Raw genomic sequence first — 25094 nt, forward strand, 5'->3', positions numbered from 1 at the left:
AAAGTTTATTTGTTTAGCACCATTAAAAAAAAATCTTCAGCTGACCAAAATGCTTCACAGGCAGAACGCCAAAACAGAATCAAATAAAGACAAATCCACACACTCACATCATCATACATGTAGAGGCATACAAACATACATGTACACACAGGAGAATAAAATCATTACAAATATGGGGCTGGTTTCAGCTGGGTGTTTTTGAGTTGTGACTTGAATGGATGTAATGAGTTAGTTTGTGTTGGTGCCCGTGACGGGGGTCAGCCTGGGCTCGAGGGACAACAAGGAGGGACTGATCGGAGGACCTAAGTGGACTTGGTGGGGTCTAGAGGGTTAAAGGGGGGGGGGGGGGGGCTGGACCATGCAGGGACTTAAGAACAAGTCACAGAATTTGGATTGAGGGAGTTGTGCAGTCGTCCAGGCGGGACGTAATGGATAAAAAGGGTTTTATTTATGTTCACACATATTGATGTGAATCTTTTAATGTTCCTACTCTGCAAACATTCGTCACCGTCTTTGTAGATGGACAAATATCTGTCCAGTAAAATTCAGTTTGAGACTCACTGATCTACGTTTGCAGCTTTGCAGTTGAGATTGCTGTAAAATCCGATCCTCTCCAGGACGTACACAGTCTCACAGTCGCTCAGGTTTCCTTTATTTTTCTCCTTCTGGATCTCAGCTATCTGAAACATCTCATAGGGGGGAATTAGCACCTCTTCCTCCGTGTCTTTCAGACGGGGATATTTCTTCAGATCAGCCCCGTAACAGGTCTGAATTTACCGAAGTGAGTGAGTGTTGGATTGTGGGAGCTGGAGGCCAACATACCAAACCGGATCATTTGGTTGGTTTGCCGGTAAACTCGGTGCCAGATCTGCGCTAACTGATGTGGCATTGTTTGTGCCTATGAAGGATCTGAATGGCAGATGTTAGCCAGAAATGTAAAGAGTGAAACTGGAAGGTGGAGCCATATTCAGATCTGTTGGTTCGGACCGCACTGTTGAATAATTCCTCAAAGTTTTTCTGACCAGACGTGTAGATACAGATGGCTGGAAAATGCTCCTCACTTAGATCCTCTTGTTCCTCTTTACACACTTGTCAGCAAGTTTCCAGACTTTGTGCAATACGCCTTCGTTCTCTCTCTTGAAGTATTTGGTCTTGACCTTGTGGCTCCTCTGTGCTTGGCAGGAAGCGTACATGTCATGGACACAATCTTTAACCACACTCAGCGGGATGTCTTGGTTTTTCTCTCGGAGAGGGAAGTTGAAACGGATCTGAGGGGAGACAAAGACAATCATGAAGGGCAAAGGTCATTCAAGGTCATTGAACCACATGAAGCTAGCTGGTACAAAGAGTTCCTCTGAGTGACAGAATACAGAAATGCAGATGATATTCACTGGGATCAGGAACGATGGTTCAAACGAGGTGAAGTTCAGTGTATCCATGCAAAAATCCAACATGCAAAAAGCAGACTGACTGCTGTGTTTGACCTCACACATTTATTTTTCAATGATGTGACACTTTGATGGCTTGATGCAGGAGTGGTGGACAGGTGTGAACGGATGTTGTCTCACGTGCATGTTGCACCTGTCCTCTGTGTCCTCAGAGTGGCAGGGTGAAGGGGCTTTGAGAAGATGGTTTATTGTTTCAAAGAGTTGTTTGGAGTCACCGGGGCTGTTATTGATGATGCTGGACTGGAACCTGGACCCAGCATCCATCAGAGCTTAAGCCCTCTTGTGGTCCCTGTAGGCCTGTTTGTGAACAGTCAGTCCAGAGGTCTTGATCCGCCGCTCCAGGGCCCGCCCAACTGCCTTCATCATCCGCAGCTCGCCGTTGTACCGTGGTGCAGTGCGTGAAAAGGAGACTGATCTGGATGTTAAGGGGGCGTGGAGGTCTAGGAGACTGCTCAGGGACTGGTGGTAAAAATCCACTGAGTCAGTGACAGAGAGGCAGTTTGCAGAGCTCGAGGAGAGAAGTTGAAGATCCATCTGTGTCCATGTTTTTGATGTTTCTGAAATGAATGTGCAGCTTTGGTTTGGTGTCGGGGGAGGGGAAGGGCAGCTCCACTGAAACAACCCCGACATCATAGACCTGTAGCTTCCTGATGAGCAGGTCCAGTGTGTGTTGTTGGAGGGTGAGGGAGTCCAGGAGCTGGAGGACATGAGGGGGTGTGGACATGAATCTTTAAATGTCCCAGGATTCTGGTGTTTGTAGATGTTGGACAGAGCGTTGGAAGGAGAGCAGATATTTCCAGCATGAAAGCTGAGTTGGGTTTTGGGGGCCGCTCGATGAGAAGCACAGTCATGGGATGAGCCGGTTTACATTTAAATACAAGACAGTGGCAGGAGGAAGTTGTAGGTAGTAGGATGGGGGACGAGTCCAGGTCCTGTGGGTGGATGATAGCGAGGCCACCACCACGGCCAGTGCTGCAGGCTGCCTCTAAGTAACTGTAGCCAGGGGGACAGGCTTCATTTAGGGCAGAGTCAACCTCTGGCTGCTGCCAACTTTCTGTCACACACATGAAGTCCACTTTTCTTTCTCTCATGTCTCTTCAGTCAGCCTGGATTTATTCTTGATGGATTGAGTGTTGAGGAGTCTGTGGGCTAAATCTCTGTAGAGGTCGCAGGGCGGTCAAATCCAGTCCGCTCAGGCTGGAGTCCACTCCACCAAATGTGTCCAGCCCAGAGTGCGGAGGTCTCGCCTTGTTGTCCAGGCTGGAGTGTGGAGGTCTGGCTGCATTTCCTGTGCAGATGTTTGCTGGAGAAACGGCGTTCCCATGACGGATGACCATAGAGACGGGATGTTTGTAGCAGAGCGGCTATGAGGTTTATGGAGGGTTAATTTTGGGCCGGAGCCTCGATGGATGTAACGAGGACGGAGGAAAAGTCCAAGCTGGCTGATGATTGGCTGTTTAAATCCAAGAGTGGCTGCAGGGTTTAGTTGGTGGAGCTGCGAGCTGGAGGATGGAAACGCCATCATGCTGGCCAAGGAGGGAAAGCTGTGGAGCCTCGCTGACTGTTGGCCAGATGTTTGCTCCAGGTGTTGGAAGCGGTGGAAGGGAGGACAGTTTTCCGTCAGGGTGGTCAGAACCAGAGGGCCCGTTTCCCCGTGGGTCCAAGTTTGAAGAGTGTTAAGGCGAGACACTACAGGTGAATAGGGTAAAAAAATTAACTCACAGATATCAACATGAAACTTCTACAGTTGATTACTTATGTTAAGACAAATATTTTTAATATTACAACTTTTCTGAAATATTATGTTTAAATATGCAAATAAGGCATTATTTAATGAAATAAGCGCTAATTTGCAGACATTGGGGGGATATAAATCTGAACATTGGAAATGGCCAGGTTCAAAATTATTTATTCATTTAGTTAACATATTAGATATAAAGTGATTTACAGAGGGGATTTTAGATATCTCTTTTTATCACTTCATTAATCAGAAAATACTATCAACAGACCTAAAACATGTCCACACAGAACTCAAAGTTCACCTGAGTGTTTACAGGTGATAGTTGTACATTCCTTCTCCATGTAGGCTGTTTGTATCCTCACTTCAATGTCCTGGAAACAGACTCATGATCAGCTTCATGTTCTTGGTTTTTGCCACCAAATAGAAAATCTGTAAAAGTAAAACTGACCAACAATAATTGAGATGGCACTTTATTCTATTTTTATAAATCCATCCTTATTCCATCCATAAATAAAAACAGGCTCCTGTTATTACAGAGCTGTAATATGTTACACAGAGTTTCCCACAGAATGACGCGTGAAGGACGAGCGCAGCTCGCAGCTGGACATTTATTGCACTCAAAGTCATTCTAACCATATTTTTGACTTTATTTCATTTGTTTTATGAAAATGTTGAATATATGTTTGTAAGTCATTTAAAATGATGCTCTAATGTGCACAATGCAGAGTGAGTTAGGGTGCGTGTTTGTGTGAAACGAAGAGAGACTATCAGGCTGTGTGTGACACACTGTCCCCTGAGAGTATGAAATATAAACTCTGCAGCATGTTTAGACCCTGATCTCACACAATTCAGACAAATAATCAAATAAACAAAGCAGCTTCTATTATTATTATTTTAGCAGTTTCTAGTATCAACTGTGCAAACATCAACGAGCAGCCACGGCTGTGTGGCGTGCGCGTCACTTTGACATTTTTCTTTTTCTTCATGGTAGTTTGAAAGATTAAATGTCAATGAGCCCAAAATCTCAAAAATGATCAGTGCATAGTGGGTGTTTTTGCCTGCTCGCTTTAAAGACCAAAATAATGTCCCACTAAATGATAAATGATCTTCACACAGACGACTGGTAGAAGAGAAAACTTTCTGCAGATGTTTGTGACATTCTTCATCTGTGTGTGAACATCTGTCTGAACACTGAAGCAGATTTCAAACAGACAGAAAAAGGACTCAGAGATGAGCGTCTAATCTGGTGTAGAGACTTTTAATAGCTCTCCTTCCATCTTTGTACAGCGCTGTGACCAATAAAGCCGTTTACACTGCTGACACACGTCCCGTCATTACTGCGGGTGCAGACGCCGTCACACGCTGCCTGTCACCTGACAGGAATGAAAACACATCCACATGGATTGTGTATTGAAAGCTGAGTGCACGCTGTGCTGGGAGAGACAGCCACACAGACCAGAGCAGGTCACAATGATGCATTCACTGAAAACAGGGATTTCTGGTTCCCTCAGTGAACCTTGTGGAGTTGTGCTCTGACTGAAAGAGTGTGATATTAAAGTGAAGGGGGGCTCGGCTGGCGTTGTTACTGTGATTGATTATTGTAAAGTCTGGATGTGAACCATGACAGCTTTGAATCTGCCTCACATGGATCTTTCCATCCCTCAGCTGATGCTGCACATATGAAACAGGAGACTTTGAGATGTGTGCAGGATCAGGATGTGACTTTAAAGCTCAATGTGTTCTTCAGCTCTGAATGAACCTGTCAGACTACATGATCCTCTGTTCAGCAGTCAGTAGCTGACAGCCTCATGATTCATAGAGAGCTGCTTACTCGAGCTGGGTTTCCATTCAGGAGATTTCAGTCACAGAACCAATTTGACTTGAATAATTGTAACTCTAACTTGGTGCATTATTAAAGATATTATTGTTGAATGAAGCCCAAAGCAGTGCCATTAATCATGTACTTTTTATTAAACATGACCAAAACAAACATGTCATAATTGAAATCACAAGGCAGGCAGTGTAAACAAGGTGGCTACAAACACATAGTAAACTGAGGACATTCACTCTGCTGCCTGTGACTGTCTCACTAAGGTTTTGTGCAGTATGACACATCGGTTCCAACAAACATCTAACAACTGTATCAGAAGAGAAACAACCAAAAGAGACAAACAATCATACAAATGAATCAATAATGAATCAATCAAAGTAAACAAGCAGACATGTAAAAGGTTCTGAGTTGTCGTATAGTGCAATAAGTCAGGTTGTCAGGTATGAATCTGTTGCTCTGGATGTCCAACAGTCACAAGTTAGTGCGACTCTCTCTCTGCTAACTTCAGCCATGTTGGGATGTTTCACGTCTGCATACATGTTTGGGACTGTCACTTCACTGAACTGTTAGCGTGTTGCTATAACGTAGCGTGGCTCCAGAGTCTTTATAAGGAAACCATCATTTTCAACAACGCTGTGTGGTCGTGTGTCCTTGTATATAAATGTTGTGACAGGTTATTTTCTGCTCTCGCAGAGAGTTTGCTGCTAACCTTCATACAAATGTCTTCTCCAGCTGCTTCGGGTCCGACGTCTTTGCAGACTGCGTTTCCGGGTGGTGTCTCCATAAATGATTTCAGACATATTTCACCTCCACGCTGCAGATCTTGTAGATAGTTTTGCTCTTGTCCAGTTCATTGCTGCCTTCGTGTTTTTTAAATCCAAAACAGTTTGTTGGTAGTGCCTTCAGTGCTCCCGCCATGTTTAACAACGCTCGCGCTCCTCACCGAGCGACGAGATCTCGCGAGATCTCTGGCTGTCCACGCGAGACTACTCGGCTTTAGACTGCAGGCTGCATTACACACAGGAGGAGACTATTAAATAATCGATTTTAGGATTTTATGAATCGATATCGGGCCATTCAAAGGAGGTCCCAGTTTTAGTGGGATCTGAGATTCTTTCTAATCTGTGAGCTCTCAGTTAGTTGAAGCAGGGAGTGATGGGTCAGACTGACGAAGCCTCTTTAATCCACAAAACACCAAATGAACATGAAACTTGAGCTTTTCATTTCTCCACATTTATCTGGACGACTGCTGAAAGAAGCAAAGACAGAGAAAGTGGAGGTGTTGAGCTGAAAGTGGAGAAGACACGGAGCAGAGCAGGTGAAAAGTGAAAAGATGAAAAGCAACACAAAGTGGTGCAGAAGTGAACGCCTCCGAATGGAAAGCACATTGAGAGTCAGATTGAAGGCAAAGAAAGCACACGGCCTCCATGACAAACTCTGATTCAGGACTCAGCAGCAGGAAGGACAGCTGTTTGGTTTCTCTGCTTTCAACTGCACAAATACCCATGATGCAACGCTGCCCTCTGCTGGTGAAAAGCTGGAAGCACAATGAGAGGGTTTCTCTGCATGTTTTCACATCTGTGGAGTTTTAGATGAAGAAAAAAGTTTTAGAATATTTTCAGTTTTCTAAACAAAGAGCAGAAAAAAGACGAGTAAAAATAAGGAAGAAAGAGCAGAGTGAGAATAAATCCAAACAACAAGAAAGACTGGCTCTGATTGGATAGCATCAGTACAGGAAGTGGAAGAGAGAAGCAGCTGAACAGGTGAGCTGGAGTGCTGTCAGCTGATTGGCTGTTTGGACAGGTTGCAGGTGTGTTTTCCAGCTCTCCTGAGCAGCTGTTTGTCCCACGCTTCCTTCAGGAGCTGTGTGACGCACGCTCTGGACTCAGGACTCTGCTTCAGAGGACTATAAAGAATAGAATAGAATAGAATAGAATAGAATGCCTTTACTGTCATTATACAATTGTACAACGAGATTACTTGGCTTCACCTTAAAGTGCACACAGCTAAAAACCAAAAACAACAAGAAGTGTATGGGTCAAAAGAAAAAAGAGTGACCCTAGTTAATGGAAGGTGGTATCTGTACGGTGGGACTCATTACAGTTTGCAGCATACTAAATTTAAATAGATAAGCAGACATCAGATTTCTTATTGCACAGTATGAGATAGCAGGTCTTTAGCAGGGTGTCAAATATAAAAATAGATAATGCATTATATGAGACGTGAACCATGGCAGGGTATAAACAAAAATATAACTATTTTCACTGTAAGAGATGTAGTTTTAGCAGTATATAAAATATAAAAGTATAAATATCACAGTATAAAATGTAATTTAGCAGTATATAGAATATAAAAAAAATATATTTACACAGTATGAAAGTGATTTAAGCAGAATGTAAAAATATAGATATTGCACTACAACAGGATATACGATATAAATACTGCACAGAATGAGATGTAAACTGTAGCAGAGATATAATAAATATAGCACAGTATGAAGTCAACTATAGTGGAAAAATACACAATAAGTATTGCACAGTGTGGGGTAAATGATTAAATAAACATTCCAGTCTGAAATGTAGAGTATTGAACATGCCAGCAGGGTGTGAGGGTGTGTGGTAGAGTATTGAACATGCCAGCAGTGTGTGAGGGTGTGTGGTAGAGTATTGAACATGCCAGCAGGGTGTGAGGGTGTGTGGTAGAGTATTGAACATGCCAGCAGGGTGTGAGGGTGTGTGGTAGAGTATTGAACATGCCAGCAGGGTGTGAGGGTGTGTGGTAGAGTATTGAACATGCCAGCAGTGTGTGAGGGTGTGTGGTAGAGGTAGGATGGTCATGTCCAGGTTCAGTGTGGGGAAGAAGCTGTCCTTCAGTCTGGACACACCTGTAGCGTCAGCCAGAGGGCAGCATGTCGAACAGATGGAAGCCTTAACAATGTTCCTCGCTCTGTTCAGGCAGCGGGAGTTGTAAATGTCCTTTAGGGAGGGGAGAGTGCAGCCCATGATCCTCTGTGCTGCGTTGATCTGAAGTCACTTCCTGTCTGCTTCAGTGCAGCTGGCGTACCACACTGTGATGCAGTACAGCAGCAGGCTCTCTATGGAGGAGCGGGAGAAGTTCACCAGCAGCTTCTCATCCAGGTTGTTCTTCCTGAGCGCTCTCAGGAAGTGCAGACGTTGTTGGGCCTTCTTGGTGATCTCCACGATGTTCGGGGTCCAGAAGAGGTCTGGACCCTCTCTACACAGACACTTGTTGATGTAGAGGGGAGCTGGGTCTGCGCGGTGCTCCCTGAAGTCGAGGATGATTTCCTTTGTGGTATTCAGTGCCAGGTTGTTTGCTGAACACCACGTTGTCAACTTGAGGAAAGGGGGCTCGGCCTCCACGTGGACTCACACTTTGATATGTGTGGTGAACATACAGCCATGCTGATGAGGCCTTTATTCCTCCACAGTGAGAGAGAGAGAGAGAGAGAGAGAGAGAGAGAGAGGCTGCTACACAGGAAACACAGCGCTGCAGTTTGGGGGTTTGGTGCCTTGCTCAAGGGTCTGAGCTGTTAAAGCGGTGCAGAAAGGTGGGGGGTGATGTCATAGTGATGTCATGGAGCTGACACAGACAGGCTCTTTAGGGAGATCCAGTCCTCAGGTAAAGTCTGGCTTCACTCTGATCCTGGTCTGATCAGGTCCCAGAGAGAGTCCTGGAGGATCCACATGTGCTGCTCTCTTCTCTGCATCACAAACTCAACTCACTTTAAAGCACATTTGAACTTGAACACAGACTTTCCATGAAAACAGACAGTGTGTCCACTAGAGGGCGCTGTCAGCATGCAGTCACACACACACACACACACACACACACACACACACACACACACACACACACACACACACACACACACACACACACACACACAGGTGAAGCTTGTTGATCCTTTAAGGAGCTAAAGTGTCACTTTCAGTGGTCTCTGAGAAGACTTTAAAAAGTCTCCCTAAATGATCCTTCCAGAATAAAAACCCTCTGAGACAGCTCCAACTCCTGATTTCAAAGTCCTGCAGGTCAAAGTGTCAAATAAACGTCAAGTCCTTTAAAGCATCATCGAGCTGGAAACAGACAAACTGCACTCTCAACCGTTCACACACTTTCTCTCTTTCAGGATCAGGATCATGGACTGGATCGATCGTTGCTGCTGTTACCATCACTCTTTTGGTTGTTGGTCTTGTTGGTGTTGTTGCCGGTCTGATCATCAAGCGTCGCTATAACTTAGTTCGTAAAAAAGGTGAGATTGAATAATGAGCATCAACATGATAACAAACAGCTCTTTGTCCTCTGTCAGAGTGGTGTCAGTAGTTGTCTGTCCTCAGTGCTCTTCACTCTGTTTTCTCCTCTCAGTCTGATCACTCCTGATTTAAGGTGAACCAATCAGAGAGCGCGCTGAATCAGTTGAAACTTTTGATCTCTGTGAGAGACCTTTAAGAACAGAGTGTGACTTCTATCTGACTCCACCTGTATCCACTCATTATTTCTGTAGCTGTGACACAGAGCAGCTATCTGCTCACTTCTCCATCCATCCATTATGTCTCCAGCTGAAACCATTCCTCCAATAACTCCATCCATCCATTATGTCTCCAGCTGAAACCATTCCTCCAATAACTCCATCCATCCATTATGTCTCCAGCTGAAACCATTCCTCCAATAACTCCATCCATCCATTATGTCTCCAGCTGAAACCATTCCTCCAATAACTCCATCCATCCATTATGTCTCCAGCTGAAACCATTCCTCCAATAACTCCATCCATCCATTATGTCTCCAGCTGAAACCATTCCTCCAATAACTCCATCCATCCATTATGTCTCCAGCTGAAACCATTCCTCCAATAACTCCATCCATCCATTATGTCTCCAGCTGAAACCATTCCTCCAATAACTCCATCCATCCATTGTCTTCATCTGGTTACAGAGGAGAAACAGCCTGAACACCAGCCAATCACAGAGAGGCACATTCATACACAGACCAGAAGCTGTTTGTTATTATAAATATCTAATCAGCCAATCACAAGGGAGCAGCTTTAACAGCCTCGTCCTTCCTGAGCCTTCATGACGCTCCGGATCACCGAGGTCACATGGTCTCAGACTGGTTTCTTTAACATGACCATGAGTCCACAGTCTCCAGGTCTCAGTCCTGTGCTGGGACGGGGACTCCTGGTGGGTGTGCAGCGACGGTGTGATGATGTCATCTCTGTGAACAAAGGTCGGACTGGTAGCAGAGCTGCTGAAGTGGATCAGTCATTCAAATAATTCTTTATTTATTGGATCAATAATCAACAACAAGCCCAGAGTCCTGAGCCGAGTGTGAAACCGTGTCCCCTCACACTCAGTGTGTGAAGGTGTGTCTGCAGCTTTATTAGTCTGGACCATGTTTAAATCACATCCAGCTACAGAGAGTTCAGTAGAGTTCATCTATAAACCAGATTTAACAGGAATCCATTGTTTCTCTTCTTTATTGTCATTTTGTCTTTTTTTTAACCTGCAGGACACACGCCAGTCCCCCAAACATGAAGCTGACCTCTGACCCCAGCCTGCTGATCCTGTTTGTGTGTGTGGAGGTTTAAAGCTTCCTGTGGGATGATGAAGTGTCCCCCCCCCTGCTGAGTGTTGGCTGGACCGTACGACAGTAAAAAAAAGAAACGAGGCTGAGAGTCCTTCAGAGAAATTCATTTCAATGATTTAGCTTTCCTCTCCCAGCAGAGCGCGTTAGCATGTTTAGCTAAGTGGATGTTGCCTTACTACATCTCAAATGTTTTTCATTCATACGTCGCTGACGAAGCAGTGGGAGCAACTTGTGCTTACGTGTTTTAGCCAAAGACAAATCAAACGTGTGGCTGCAGGAGCTGGGGATCGAACCCCCAACCTCCCTGTAAAGAGACGACTGACTACCACTGAGCCACAGCCGCCCCTGTATGTACAGCTTATGTAAAAATGTCATTTGAAGTCGTCCCCATGAATCTGTGTTTTAATTTTTTATTGCTCTGTCTTTCTGCTCCATGTGTCTGTGAATTCCCCCCGAGGTCAATAAAGTTTTTTGATTTGAATTTGAATGATATTGAAATGATTTGAAAAGAATAAATGAGTGGATCCATGTTGTTCAGAATAAACCTGTGAATGTTGTAAGAAGGAGGCCGTGCTGTCCGGCTGCACGTCGTCCACAGACGAGTCAGATCTGAAGAGAGAAACCAGCAACCAGCTCAACAAGTCTTAAAGAAGCCACTCGGCACTTTGAAGGCCACGTTGTGTCATAGAGAGGCCACCTGATCACAGCATCTACATCTCATTTATTTATGCATCTGTCAATCATACACTTGAACATACGTATATACACTCACACATACATGTATACGTATGGACATGCATGCATGTGATAATCAGCCCGGGCTGCCTTAAATCAGGAACATCTCTGTTATTGTCAGTAAGGAGGAATCAGATCTGTAGACCCTGTAGACCTGTACCCCTGTAGACCCGGCCCTCCAGGACTGGAGTTTGACACCCCTGCGTGTAGACCCTGTAGACCCTGTAGTCAGGCTGAATGAAGAACACAAAGAAATCTAATGTTTGAAATGTTTGTCTTAAACCTGAGGAGACAAAGTTTGAAACTACAGAAGCCCAAAGAGGACTTTAGGAAACGTCCACAGGTTGATTTGACTCCTGTGATGGAGGGAACAGTCCCTCTTATTGTCTAATCTTATCTTTGGATAACAAAGCTTCTCAGACACATTCAATGATATATGATTTTTATTGACATATTCATAAAACGCAACACTGTTCACTCATTCCAACAAAAATGAACAAAACTGTTTAGTGCAGCACAAAGAAAACTTCAGTTACACAAATTAAACATGTTCACTCACAGAACACAGAAAAACAAACCAACAGAAAAGAAGCTTCAGAGTTACAGTGCAGAAAGTTTCTTTCAATTTTTAAATAGTGAGTATCCTTTTAAACAGTACCAGCATGTTAATCAAGTTTGATCCATGAACATGGATCAAATTCACAGTAAATACTGTTCTGGTAGTGCACTCTGTTCCTATGACAGCAGCCGCTCTTTACTCCTAGCGGCGGCCACGACATCATCATTCAAGCTAATGTGACCAAGAGCGACACCTACAGCTGTGAGCTCAAACAGGAGAAAATCCTCCATGTGGTCACTTCTCAGATGTTTGTCTACATCAGTGGTGAGAGTTTGTTTTGTTTTTGGTTCATATGTTGTGTTGTTGTTGTAGTCTGACCAATGAGCTGCACATAAAACAGCATCACAGTGAGTGTGACATTACACTGTTTTTGTGTTTCAGAGAAAGTCTGGAAGGACTCATCTGTCAAAGACAACACCGGATGGTTTGGAGGAATGGCTGTTGGAGCTGTTCTGACTGTTGGAGCTGTTGGAGCTGTAATCATGGCTGTAGTTCTAACTTTGAGCATCCCCTCCCTCCGTAACAAAGGTAGGTTTAGAAAACGTTTCATATTAACACAGCTGTAATCTGACTCAACATAACAGGCTGTAGATTCATCCAACACAAACATGTCTAAATGTAGAGACTCCTTCAGAGTGAAGATGGGCAGTGATTGGTTATCACTGCAGACCTGTTAACTTGAAGATGTTGTGGTTCACAGTCGAAACATCCAATGAAAATTGGTGTCCATCTGATGAAGTCTTCTCCTGGTTGATGGTGCAGCCATTTAGAAGAATCCTGTAGCTATCATAAGGAACACAAATCTGATTCAAATAAAATGACCAACACTGAAATTAGCCTATGGGATTTTTTTGGATTTTGAAACATTGCAGAAAATAAGTTCTGCGTCAAACACACGTTTCTGATGCAGCCGGATAATCTTTACGTTATGCTACTACACCGCGGTCAATTTATTATGACTGTTATACTTCATCGATCTAATCAGCGGTTTTTTACAAACTAGCTAAACGTTAGCTTAATAAGTTGTTTATTAGCGTAATATTTGCAGGAACACTGAAAAACATGACTAGAGGCTGTAAGGAGGATTAGGGAGAGAGTTCCCGGCGTGATGGCGTTTAATGTCTCCATGACAACCACTGTAGTTTCAGCTAGCTACTCGTTAGCAACCGCGGTTTAAAGTTTGCGTAAAAACATTTAAATTCACAAGTGGGGTCTTAGGTAACGTATTTTATCTCGTCTAACAAAACATCAACATCTCTAAAGCTTCTGTTAACCACAAACCCATTCAAAATACACATTTACTTTTAGAGTTAGGAACCCATGGAGCTAAAATGCTAACTCACGTCCTGGTTTTAGGACTCAAAACTATACCAGTCTATACTCTGTACTTTGTACTCGTCCCTTGTTTCAGGTGCGCCTGCCTCATAAACTCAGCTCACATCATGTTAGCATAAAGCCATGCATGTGTTATATTACCATGTTAAGTAGAAGAGGTAGCGATGCTCAGACCTGGTTCGTCCTGGAGTCCAGTCCAGTGAGAGGGGGGCAAGCACAGCTGGGCCGGTGTGAGTGCACCCTAAGGCTGAACGATTTATCGTTTTCTGATGGAAATAGACTGGTGTAGTAATGACGTATTTTTGTAGGACAACCCGAAAAAATGGCGCCGGTGGTTCCTTCGGAAATTCACCGATGGGATTTTTGAATTGGATTTTGGATCATTGCAGAAAATAAGCTCTGTGTCAAACACACGTTTCTGATGTGTAGCTGTTTTGTTCAGTGGGATAATCTTTACAGATGAACATCATTTATATGACGTTAGAAGAGTTAATGCAGCCGAGAGAAGTAAAAAGCTAACGTTATGCTACAAGCTAACTACATTAATAATATTAATAATACTAATATTCTCCCAGAAAAATGTCTAAAAGTTTGAAGTGAGTCCATCCTGGCCTGGAGCCTTGTTTATTGATATTTGTTTTAAAGCCGTCTCTAATTCCTTGATGTCTCTGAGTCACAGATTTCCTTCAAATCTAAATCAACTTGAGGAATATGAAGTTTAATACTTTCAAGAAAAGAAACAGAGTCCCCAGCCAAATAAGATGAAGAGAATAGTTTTGAATAAAAATGGTGAATTTCCTCTGAAATGATTTTAGAATCAGAACATTCTTTATTATTTACCATTAAAACATCGATACTATTACGTTCCTGTCGTCTTCTTTCAAGACCAAAAAAATCACAAGTATTCTTTTCCCCTTGTTCTGTCCACTTAGCTCTCGATCTAACATTCGCACCGTGTGCTTTTATAATAACTCATCTAAACTATCCTGCAGACTCAACATCTGAGCTGTTTCTTCATCTGACAAATCAACCTTCTGCCAATAACTGTTGATATCATGAACCAGCTCATGTTCCTTCTCTCTTTGTTGTTTGCATCTGGACTTACTAAATTCAATGGATAAACTTCTCACCTTGTATTTAAAATATTCCCACTTTCTACAGTAAGTTTTAATTTCTGAATTATTTAGAATTTCAACTAACAAAGATTTAACTTTCTCCACATATTCTTCTGACTTTAATAGTTCTGCATTAAATTTCCAACTTTTCCTATTCTTAGGGTGATTTTGTGTCCTTAACGTTAAATCGATCACACTGTGATCAGTTAAAGGAGCAGCTGATATTGAAACATTGGAAACTAAACCCAAGGTTTCTGCATGAGTCAACCAAAGATCAATTCTAGATGTTAATCTTCCATTGGGTTTAATAAAGGAGAATTGTCTGGAAGACGGGTTTTTCTCTCTCCATACATCCATTAAGGAGCTTCTATAAAATCCTTCATCACAGTGTTGTGGTGGTAATCATTATACTTAGATGGACATCTATCTAGCCTCTCATCTGGCACCATATTAAAATCTCCACCTATTAAAGTCAAACCTATGGCACACTTCTGTTTATATTCAACAATTATTTCTGTAAGAGATTCTAATATTTGTTTTGAGCAACATTGTTGTAACCATAAATATTGATCAGATTGCCAGTGAACCTTCTGAATGTACAGCTATAGTGCGATCCAGTGACCATTAGTATCACATCTCGATGTTCCTACCTGACCAGGAAACCTGTTCAAACATACAGCAACACCTCCGGATCGATTGCTGCCATGAGAAAAGACCATGTCGTCTCCCCACTGATTCTTCCAAAATGTAGAATCCTCTTCACATGAATGAGTCTCTTGTAGAAATATGCTCTGCTTTTTCACTCCTTTACAAAAGACATTTGGACATTTTGTCAGCGTCATAAAGACTTTAATGAACTTCTTTCTGTCACTTTGGAGGAGTTTTAGAGAGCTCTGTGGACACCTGCTGGACACACTCTGAACTGCACTTTGTCAAATCTCTCTGAGCCTGTTCAGTGTGTCAACATGAAACTTCACACACACACATTAAAGACAAGTGGAAGGACAAGTCATGTGACTTTCAGCCTGATGGACAGAATGATGACGGAGTTTTCTGGATCTGGAAGATGAAATGAAATGAAAGAAAAGAAAGAAAATGTTCATTAGTGTCTGTTTAATTCTTCATCTGTTCAACTCTTTAATGAGCTTAATGAACACGGACACACCTGATGACACCTCAGAGTGTTTGCTTTACCGTCATATAAAGAACACGTATCAGCTCCTCGTGTTTTCAGAATAAAAGCCTTTAAAATGTGGAGGAAACACAAGAATAAAAGACTGTGAACAAGCATCAAACACCAAGAGGTGAAGACGGCACCTGGAGGGACAAAGACATCAGATGTTAGAGGGACAGATGATCCTCTTCACTTCCTGGAGGAAGAATCTAAAGGTGCTGCCTTTATAATGTGTGTGGAGCTGAACTGTGGTCGTGCACAGTCACATGATGGATCACATGATACAAACTGTGTCTCTCCAGATGTGGCTGCAGCTCTGTGGGGATGAACACCTGCCACATGTTTCTTTGAAATCCACCTGGGACTCTTCAAACACGTCCGACTGAAGCAGAAAACTCACCAACAACCAGCCTGATGTGGAACATCTGTCTGGGCTGCAGACCAGGAAGAATACAGGTGTAGTTTCCACTGTGGGCCACCTTGGTCTTCCTGATCTTTATGGAGGCGTTACCGTTCTTCAGCTCCTCCTTCAAATGTCACACTCCACCTTCAAACTGTTTGTCTTGACCTGAAATGCCGTGACCGTAATAATCTCCTCCGTTGTAAAAGAACACCTCCTGACCGTCTTTCTTCCAGTCAAACAGCTTGGTCTCCATGGTAACACAGCATCACTGTCCTCTGTCACCACCACTGGACCTGAGACACAAACATCACCATGAATCACTTTGTTCACACGCAGAAAAATAAAGAGAGAGCACATTGATGGAAGTGTGTGTGATCATCTAAAGTCACTTTATGATCAGAATCATCTCACTGTTGATCTCTGTGGAGCTAAATGTCTTCATGAAACAACAAACATGTCCCACTCATGGACACAGACGAGTGAATGTCTCCATCAGTATTCAGACGCGTCTCTGAATCAGCAGAATGGGACATTTGTGAGGAGAAGGAGGTGAAACTTGTTAGTTTGATTTCTTCACACTCTTCTTTCATCCTTCATTAAAAAGCTCATTAAAGTGTCCCACTCCCTCACACAGTGGACTCTCCTCCATGTTGTCTTCTCTCTCATTAATCCTGCTCCATCATATGTGAGTGATGCTGCACTTTTCTCTCTGCAGGATGGAGGAGACGCCCTCCAACATGTCCTCCCGGACAGACCGTCCTCACACTGCGCATGTCTGTTTTCACATGATGACGTCACCTGCGCTCTTTGAATATTACTGTATTAATGTCCTGTAGTTTCAAACGGAGCTAAATATCCATGCTAACAGTCTTCCTACTTTTCTGTCTCTTCATGTTGGAACTTTTTTATTTACATTTCTTTTTCATCCATTTCAATCTCAAACAGTTCAGAGTAAATATGAGCCGTTACTTTTCTCAGCGTTTCCATCAGCAGACGTTATTCCAGACCGAGTCACGACGCAGAGACACACGACAGCAAATAAACTTTATTTAATTATTCAATTTACAAACAATGTCAAACACAACCACAGAACACAATACAAAAGAGCTGTTACATAGATGCAAATGAATCAAAATGAAACAATAAAAAAGTAAATAATTTACTGAAGACATTCATGACATTTCATAACGTAGAAATAAATAATGAAAAACTAAATAAATACATGTTTATAGTTAACACAACATCTTTATGTCAGCACATAAGTGTATTTAACAATCTTTACACTCGTCAACTTCATTAAATGTCAGAGTACATCAAATATTTTTTTATGTTCTTTTTATTTTTAACCAGGGTTAAGGATTTATGAAGACAGTTAAATTCAACCAAAGAATGAGGGAAGGTTGGCTTCCAGGCTGAACATTTGTGTTCATGCAGAAAATATTTACCCAACAAAATAAAAAAATGAACTAAATGTTGAAGATATTTGTTTTTCTCATTTTCATAATAACATATAATATCTTTTAGGGTGAAACGGTGTGACATTTTAACACGGGTAAAAACATGGCGACACAAGTCCGAGCAGAATTTCATCGTGACCTGACGTTCAAAAAACAGATGATTTAAAGTTTCATCAGCCTGCCCACAAAAAACACAAGAGCTGTCCACATCCAGACATTTGGAAATGAGACAATTGACAGGATATATTTGATGTAGTATTTTGAGTTTCTTTGACTTTGTTATGAATGCAGTATTTATGAGGTAACAGCCATGCTGTTCCCCAGTCTATGTCCTCGAACTGAGATCGCCAGTAAAATGTTCCTCGTGGAGAAAACCTCTTTTTATCTTGAAAAATGTTTCTTATATGTTTATTGTTTCTTGTCTTTTATGTTTAAACCATTCAAGAGTGAAATAGATCTCTGGTGTCATTCTGTCACACACAGATAAGTTCTCGTTAAACTAAGTAAACCACTGAGTTGTATTCTTTGTAAGGGAGGAAAATGATGAGGAGATATAAAAGTCTCAGAGGAGAGGACAAGACCATCTTCATCCAACACAGACAAGATATTATTTAAACTTCTCTCAAACCATGTGGAATAAAAGAGGGATTTATTCCTTATAGTTATACGTGTGTTATTCCATAGCAAAGTTTGGTGAGGAGAAAAATAGTGAGTGAAGCTCAATTTCCAGGAAAGAAGTGATTGCTGATGAAATGTAGACAGAGTGACTGGAAGCTTGTCAGGTGAATAGTTACAAGTTAAAACGAAAGCAAGTCCACCGATCTTTTTCTAAATATGTTTGGGGATGAAGAAGCACAATGAATGTTGATGTGTCAAACATCTTTTTAACCAATTGATTTTAAACGTATTTATAATCAATCAATGAAATGAAGCACTTGAAGACCACCTTCCGCTCTGCTGTTAGATAGAACTGCATCTTTAAGTCTGTGTGTTTGATTTCTCCACATGAAGTCCATACACAGCTTGTTCATTTCATTAGCAGTGGCATCATTCACAAAGAGAGAAAGAGATGGATAAACAAAAAGAGAAATGCCTTCAGCCTTTGACTAAAGGACCCTGCCATATAATGTTCAGTCTCTCTGAAGCCAAAGGTTCAACATGTCCCTAGTTTTCATCATTCTTCCAGAAAAGTTCAGTTGTTGCCTTGCTATTAAATGTGTTGTTATATGAATGCCCAGGTATTTAACCGTAGTTTTGATATTATCTATGAAAGTATGGTATTGTGTATGGGCAATAATTCACATTTAGATACGTTGAGTTTCAGGCCTGATGCAAAGTGTTTAACGAGGTCGATAGCTTTAACCAACTGTTCTTTGTCTTTCAGGAAAAGGGTCGTATCATCGGCCAGTTGAGAAATGTTTATTTCTCTATTAAATACAGAGATACCTTTGAAATCTGTATCATGTATTATATTTAATGAGAGTAATTCAACAACTCAAATGAATAGAAAAGGTGAAATCAGACATCCTTGCCTAACACCACGATGTATATCAAACCTATGAGAGGTGTTGTGGTTAATAATCACTGAGATATTAATTCCTTTATAAAACATTGTAATAGTATCTATAAATTGATTTCCAAAACCAAACAATTGAAGACATTCTGTAAGAAATGTTCAATGGTGTCGAAGGCTTTTTAAAGTCTAAACAGAGAAGGTAAGCTTCTGAGTGTACTGAATCTGCAGAGTCTAATAAAACTAAAATCAGTCTGATGTTATTACTTATGTGTCTATCTTTGATGAAACCCGACCCATTTTTAACCTAGTGCCATAAACTGATGCCAGAATCTTGTAATCAATAGTAAGGAGAGTAATAGGTGGATCAATAAGTTGATGTGGTTTCAGAATGAGCGATGCCTTGTTTCATAGTTGTACTCATCTCTCCCTGGCCCACACATTCACAGTACAGACAAAAGAAAGCTTCCTGAATCATGTCCCGTCTATACCTGGGGATTGACCTTTGTTCATTGAGAAAAGAGCAGCTTTGACTTCTTCTCCCGTCAGCTTAGAGTCACACGTTCTGTCCAAGTCCTCATTAATTCTAACTGTGTGTTTTTAACTTTCCCAATAAACATTTCACAATGACGATTATTGAATTCTGATTTGTACAAGTTACTATAAAATGAAAACACAGAATCAGCTGTTCATTTTGGATCCGTACATTTACTACCATTAATATTAAGCCCACTTAGTGACTTTCTTTCACCATTTCTTTTCTCTAAAGCTAAAACAATAGTTGGAGTTTGTTTCCCCCTCTTCCAGCCACTTAGCTCTAGATCTCACATGTGCACCCTTGGCTAACTCAATATAAATCTGATCTATCTTTAATTGTGTCTCCCTCACTTCTAACTCCTCTTCAGCAGATAAACTGGGTTTAGATAAGAGGAGACCAATTCTGTTCAGTAATTCAGCTTCTGTTTGATGTTTGAGGGATTTTAACTCTTCACCTCTCTTTACAGCAATACTTCTCCTCTTAAACTTCAAGTACTCCCATTTGTGTGTATATTCATTGTCTGCAGTTATATCAAACATTTCACTTGCTAGATTTTTTAAACTATCATTAAAGCAATTATCTTCAAGCAGGGCATTATTACATTTCCTGTATCCTCGTAGTTTAGTCGTACACTCTGCGAGCTCCCTAATTCCAGAGTGATTTTCTTCTGGTCTGACAATGGAGCAAAAGAATGAGAGACATTTTTCACATAGTGAAGTGCTGAGGAAGAAACTAAAGAAAGATCAATCCTAGATCTAGATGAGAGGTCACCCTTAGACCATGTCAAATCTTGTATATCTGGGTTCAAAAAACGCCACGTATCGTCCAGGGAGAGATCTGAGCAAAGTTTGGAAACAAGATTGTTGTGAAGATAAGATCGACATATTCTTGGGGGGAATCGATCCATTGCATCATCAGGACACTCATTGAAGTCACCACCTACAATTACATATGAGTGAGGATATTTGTGTAGTAGCTCCTTTACTTCTGAAGTTATTTGACTAAAAAGTTTCTTATTGGACGAGTGAGAATTATGCCCATACATGTTACATGTTATAAAGCTTGAATTATCTTGCTTGAAAATGATGAAAATCCATCGACCATCATGTGAAGACACCATCTCTAAGATCTCCCCTTTAAATTTATGCAAACAAAAGGAAACTCCAGCAGAGCGGTTAGTGCCATGACTCCAGTAAATCTTATTTCCAAAACAGAACATCTGACTCTCTTGAGTGTTTCTTGTAAAGATATGAAGTCAGCCTCACTATTCTTACAGAACAGAAAAGTGGCTTTTCTTTTCAATAAATGGCGTATACCTCTGACATTCAATGACATAAAGGTTCGAGAATCAAACTTAAAATCCATCCAAATAAAAGAATAGAACAAAGAAACAGCTGTCTCAAATAGATAACACCAACTTTGAAGTGTGTTGTTTAGATTCACAGAACGAGGAAGTGACAGACAGGCAAAATCATTTGTGACTTTAGAAAAAATAATGTTGGTACCATAAACAATCCAGTTTAATGGAACTAATCTATAAGAGTGTAACACGTTGGGTTAACCCCAGCTTATTGTTTTCCAAACAGAACACCTTTTCCATCTGTCAGTCATTTTAAATTATATCAACTAAAGATGATTCATGTTGTTCAAAAACACTATTGCTCTAATAGTTAAGCAACCTTGCTGTGTAAGCTATGAGCAAATGATGAATTAGTATAAGTGAGAAAAAGAAAGAAGAAAGCTGTTTGACCATATATATCTATAGAGTCACTTACCTCCCGGACCCCTTGGACTAAATATCATTTGTATTAAATTGTATAGGGGTACGGGATTGATCCAAAGAATGCAACTGCTGCTGTCTTCTACAATACCAGGTGGCCCTTAATATCAACAGTTTGGAAACATGGAGATCTTCATCTGTCAACACTGCAAGTTCCCTGCTTCACATTTCACTGGAGCAGAATTGTTTGGACACAGCCTTCTTCATCAGTGTTCACCGAAGGTTAGTAGTTCATAGGCAGTAAGTCTGTAGTTGATTTTAAATACCAGGGGACATGCAGTATGTAGGAAACATATCAAACTATCTGACTCTTAATGTGTCTGCAGAAAAGGCTTTAATCAATGTCTAAATGGTCAATCTTCTTCCCTTCTATCAGGGCGGAAGGTCCTAGGAACCACGCCTTCTTACCTTCCTTCCTTGATGCATTTTCCACGAGGGCCCAGAGTTTTTCTCGCCATTCGATCCTCCGGGGAAAGTGCCTCGGTGAGTCGTAGCTTGTTGTCCCGCAGAAACTTGCAGCCACTCTTCCAAACAGCATCTGGGATACGGCGCAGTGTGAAGAGGATGATGAGGGACCGCTGGGATCCGTCCTTTCTCTTTGGACCCAGGCGATGTGCCATGTCAACACCCTCCTGTAGATATTCATGAAGTCCAAGGATGTTAATCACCACTGCTCTTATGTCTTCGTCCATCTCCTCTCTGACTCCGTGTAGTTTCACTGCCCATCTGTAACTGTAGCGTTTGTTTTCCTGCCCTCACAATTCAGTTCTCTTTTTTCAGTTGATCAATTTCTAACTCCGTCCGTTTCAAAATGTCTTTGTGGTGATTAATGTCCACTACCAGTTGCTCAACTGTAGAAGACAGCCTTTCAATGTGTTGAGACGTTGTTTCAGAAATGTTAGGGAACGTCTCGTCATGTTTATTGGAGAGCTCCTGGATAGCTGACAAAATGTCCGCGCAGACATTTACACCGTCATCGTTCCCGTCAGAGTCCCGTTTCTTCCGCTTGTTCACATTTTCCACTTGGAAGTTTCAGGACTGGGCTGAAAATGTGTCCATTGTCTCTTCAGGAGTAGTTGTTATGCTTTCCTCACTTGGTACATTCACTTCTGCTGTTTTTTTTCAGAGTCACTCTTGTGAGCGTTTGAAGTCATCTTCTTGGTTTGTTCACTAGTTTGCGTTCAAACTTTTACCGTCTCGGTTTTCCCTGTTTCCTTTTCCACAGAATAATAGTCCTGGAACATAAATAGTTTTGTGTCAAAGCCACTATTTTATCATTTGAACATGAACCTTTCATCATATTCTGCCTGCCAACACACGGATCCTCAAATAGTTTGACGTCCAGCATCCTACGCCACCGCCATCTCGGCCCCCAAGATAAAGAACTTCAACTTCATAGTTGTTGACCTGAACATCCAACGCCACTGTGACGTCACTGACGGGCAGATCAAACGCCGCTGTTGGCTGTGCGAGCTGCACTTCACACACACCAACGCGGCACTTTAGATCTCTGAGCAACGCTTCCGGTCATCCTCCTTCACAATAAAAACACTCCAGTAAAATGATGACGGGATAGAACTGTGGATTATTCAGCTCATTAACTTCTCTGAAAGTATTTTTATTCACTGTTTAAGTTCTGAACAATAAATATAAACATGGAAACATCAACTAAATACACCAATAACTAAATAAAGGATCACTTCCGGTGTTTTCCATCATATTTGGTATTTAAAGATCAATATCTTCTGAATTCATTTCTGTTTTGTTCAATGTTTCAGGTTGTGATCATACTGTCTTCAAGATCACCATGAGCATCTCTGTCCAGCTCAGGGGGGACAGAGGACCCTTGAAATGTGATTGGCCGCCCCAGTTTCCACCGATAATCCAAATCTTTTAAACTCCGGGCTGTTGAGACTTGTTTTAGATGGAATAAGATCCAGACAACAGGCTAAGTAGAGATATAGCCGACAACAGATGTGCTAAATAATAAAGTAAAGTGTTCATTTTAATATTTTATTCCATCAGCTTTAAACCATACAACCATGTAGTGTCGAACAGGATTTTATATGGTGAATCAAATCCAAAACAATCCATGAACCAATAAATAACACGTCTCGACCGCACTTCATGTTTTTAACCACTAGATGTCCTACTCGAGCTATGTGTCAGTGGAGCCTCCAGTCATGAACCATTTGTTGAATCAAGCGTGGAAGCTTCAACTTTATTCTGATTATTCAATTAAATTCAAGAAACTTTATTTATCCCTGTGAGGCAACAGAAAGGCCCAGAAGCACCAACCATGTTTACCACATGTCATCATTCTTGTTCCAGTCGTTCAAATGAGAGAACAGCGACTAACTTCAGGCCTGTAGCTCTGACTGATGAAGACAGTGGGAATTAATGCAGGTTAAAGAAGACGTTTGTGTAGCAGAGTGGGGATTTTGGTTTTAGGGGAAAATAAACTAATGTTAAACAATAACTGACGACGCCACCTTGGGAATTGCAGCCCAGGAAATACACAAGTATTCTTAAAAAATAAATATACACAATAATAAAAGAAACGTTTGAAAACTGAAGAGGCAGAGTCGTGTTTTAGCACAATGTAAAAAAAAGGTATTTATTGAAAACTAGTTACACAACAGAACCAAATACCTACCAATGAAACAGGAAGTAAAATAATCTATTTTAATATAGAATAGAAAAAAAATTACAATTGATATTAAAATACTAATCAAATCAGCTGAATCATCATCAAAAAAAGAAATGAACCCAAACGGAGCTGAAGCCACCTAGTTAAGAGGCAGACTACGCTGAGGAAGGTGTGGCGGTGCCACCATATACTCACCGTTGTGCAGCACGGCAAACCACAACGTCAGTGTCTTCTATTAGTGACTCAGTGCTCTTAGCTCACATGCCAAGTGGAGGGACCTCACCCTGGGTACATAGCCTCTAAACATAGTGGCTCAGTGGCTGAAAGAAAAGCACAACTCATTAAACCAAACAAAGTAAGGACAGGCAAATTCAGTTGGTGGAAAAACTAGAGCAAACAGCAGCAGTTAAAGCCACCTAAAAACTGGAAACAGGCCATTAATAAAAACTCTGGTTAAACTATCAATTCAAACTAAGCCACCCTGCTCATCAGCGCAGGGAACTAGAAGGTGTTGAGAGCCAGACAACAACAAGCCACTGCAGCACAAAGAATGAGTGTGTGTTTAAACAAACCAGTTCAACCTGCCATGCCAGCTCTACTCACCAAGAGACACCAAACAAATGTCAGCCACCCAGGTGGTTTCAATAGGCTGATCAGTGTGTGTCTGATTCATGAGCAGAGGGGGGAGGGGACAGGTGAGAGCTGCGTTCAAGTGCTACATGCTTGGATTCTACCACATGTGCATAGCTGGCAGGGAGGGTGAGGGATGACGTCAACACATTTGCATATCAGCATCAAGAAGAACTCCTGATTTAAATCTAAACTTCATCTTAAGATGGACTTTTTGAAACAATGGACAGTGTGTGTGGAACTGCTGGTCAAAAAAAGCTCCACGAATCATTCTGATGTCCACCATAGTTTTAATCTTCGCAGAAGATAGTGACACCGTGAAAACTACAAGGATGAAAAAATAAAAGTTTAAACCCTGACAACGTATTTAACGTATGACAGCAAACAATTAAATAAAAGCATTGTTTAAAAATATGAAACAATATTCACCGTGTTCGCCTGCTGACCAACAGAAACCAACAGAACACTAGGATGAGAGAACACAGAGACAACACCTTTCAGAAAGGAGGAAAGAGCTCGGG

General features: G+C 41.6%; 2 protein-coding genes and 1 long non-coding RNA gene across 4 annotated transcripts in view; 2 read left to right on the plus strand and 1 right to left on the minus strand.

Annotated features, from left to right (window-relative positions):
- Positions 1-12761, plus strand: part of LOC306823067 (butyrophilin-like protein 1) — a gene marked incomplete at its 3' end in the record, with an annotated part of 66783 nt that extends 54022 nt beyond the window's left edge. The window contains exons 4-5 of the mRNA XM_079342432.1: positions 12360-12506; positions 12679-12761. Coding sequence (XP_079198558.1) covers positions 12360-12506; positions 12679-12761 — 230 coding nt within the window. The remainder of the gene's footprint in view (positions 1-12359; positions 12507-12678) is intronic.
- LOC306822720 (V-set domain-containing T-cell activation inhibitor 1-like) overlaps positions 1-25094 on the plus strand; it is a 134239-nt gene that overhangs the window by 37301 nt on the left and 71844 nt on the right. The window contains exons 5-6 of one of the 2 annotated variants that reach the window (XM_079341903.1): positions 9168-9290; positions 10547-10615. In XM_079341903.1, coding sequence (XP_079198029.1) covers positions 9168-9290; positions 10547-10572 — 149 coding nt within the window. In that variant the 3' untranslated portion in view covers positions 10573-10615. Of the gene's footprint in view, positions 1-9167; positions 9291-10546; positions 11112-25094 lie in introns of those variants that run through there. The other variant, XM_079341902.1, reaches the window with a different exon arrangement.
- Positions 23572-25026, minus strand: LOC306822750. The gene is made up of 2 exons (XR_013778943.1): positions 24547-25026; positions 23572-24263 (listed from the first exon to the last, which is right to left on the minus strand). It is a non-coding gene; the product is annotated as an uncharacterized lncRNA (long non-coding RNA).

Source organism: Symphodus melops (genome assembly GCF_947650265.1).
Source record: "Symphodus melops genome assembly, chromosome: 4".
Taxonomy (NCBI): domain Eukaryota; kingdom Metazoa; phylum Chordata; class Actinopteri; order Labriformes; family Labridae; genus Symphodus; species Symphodus melops.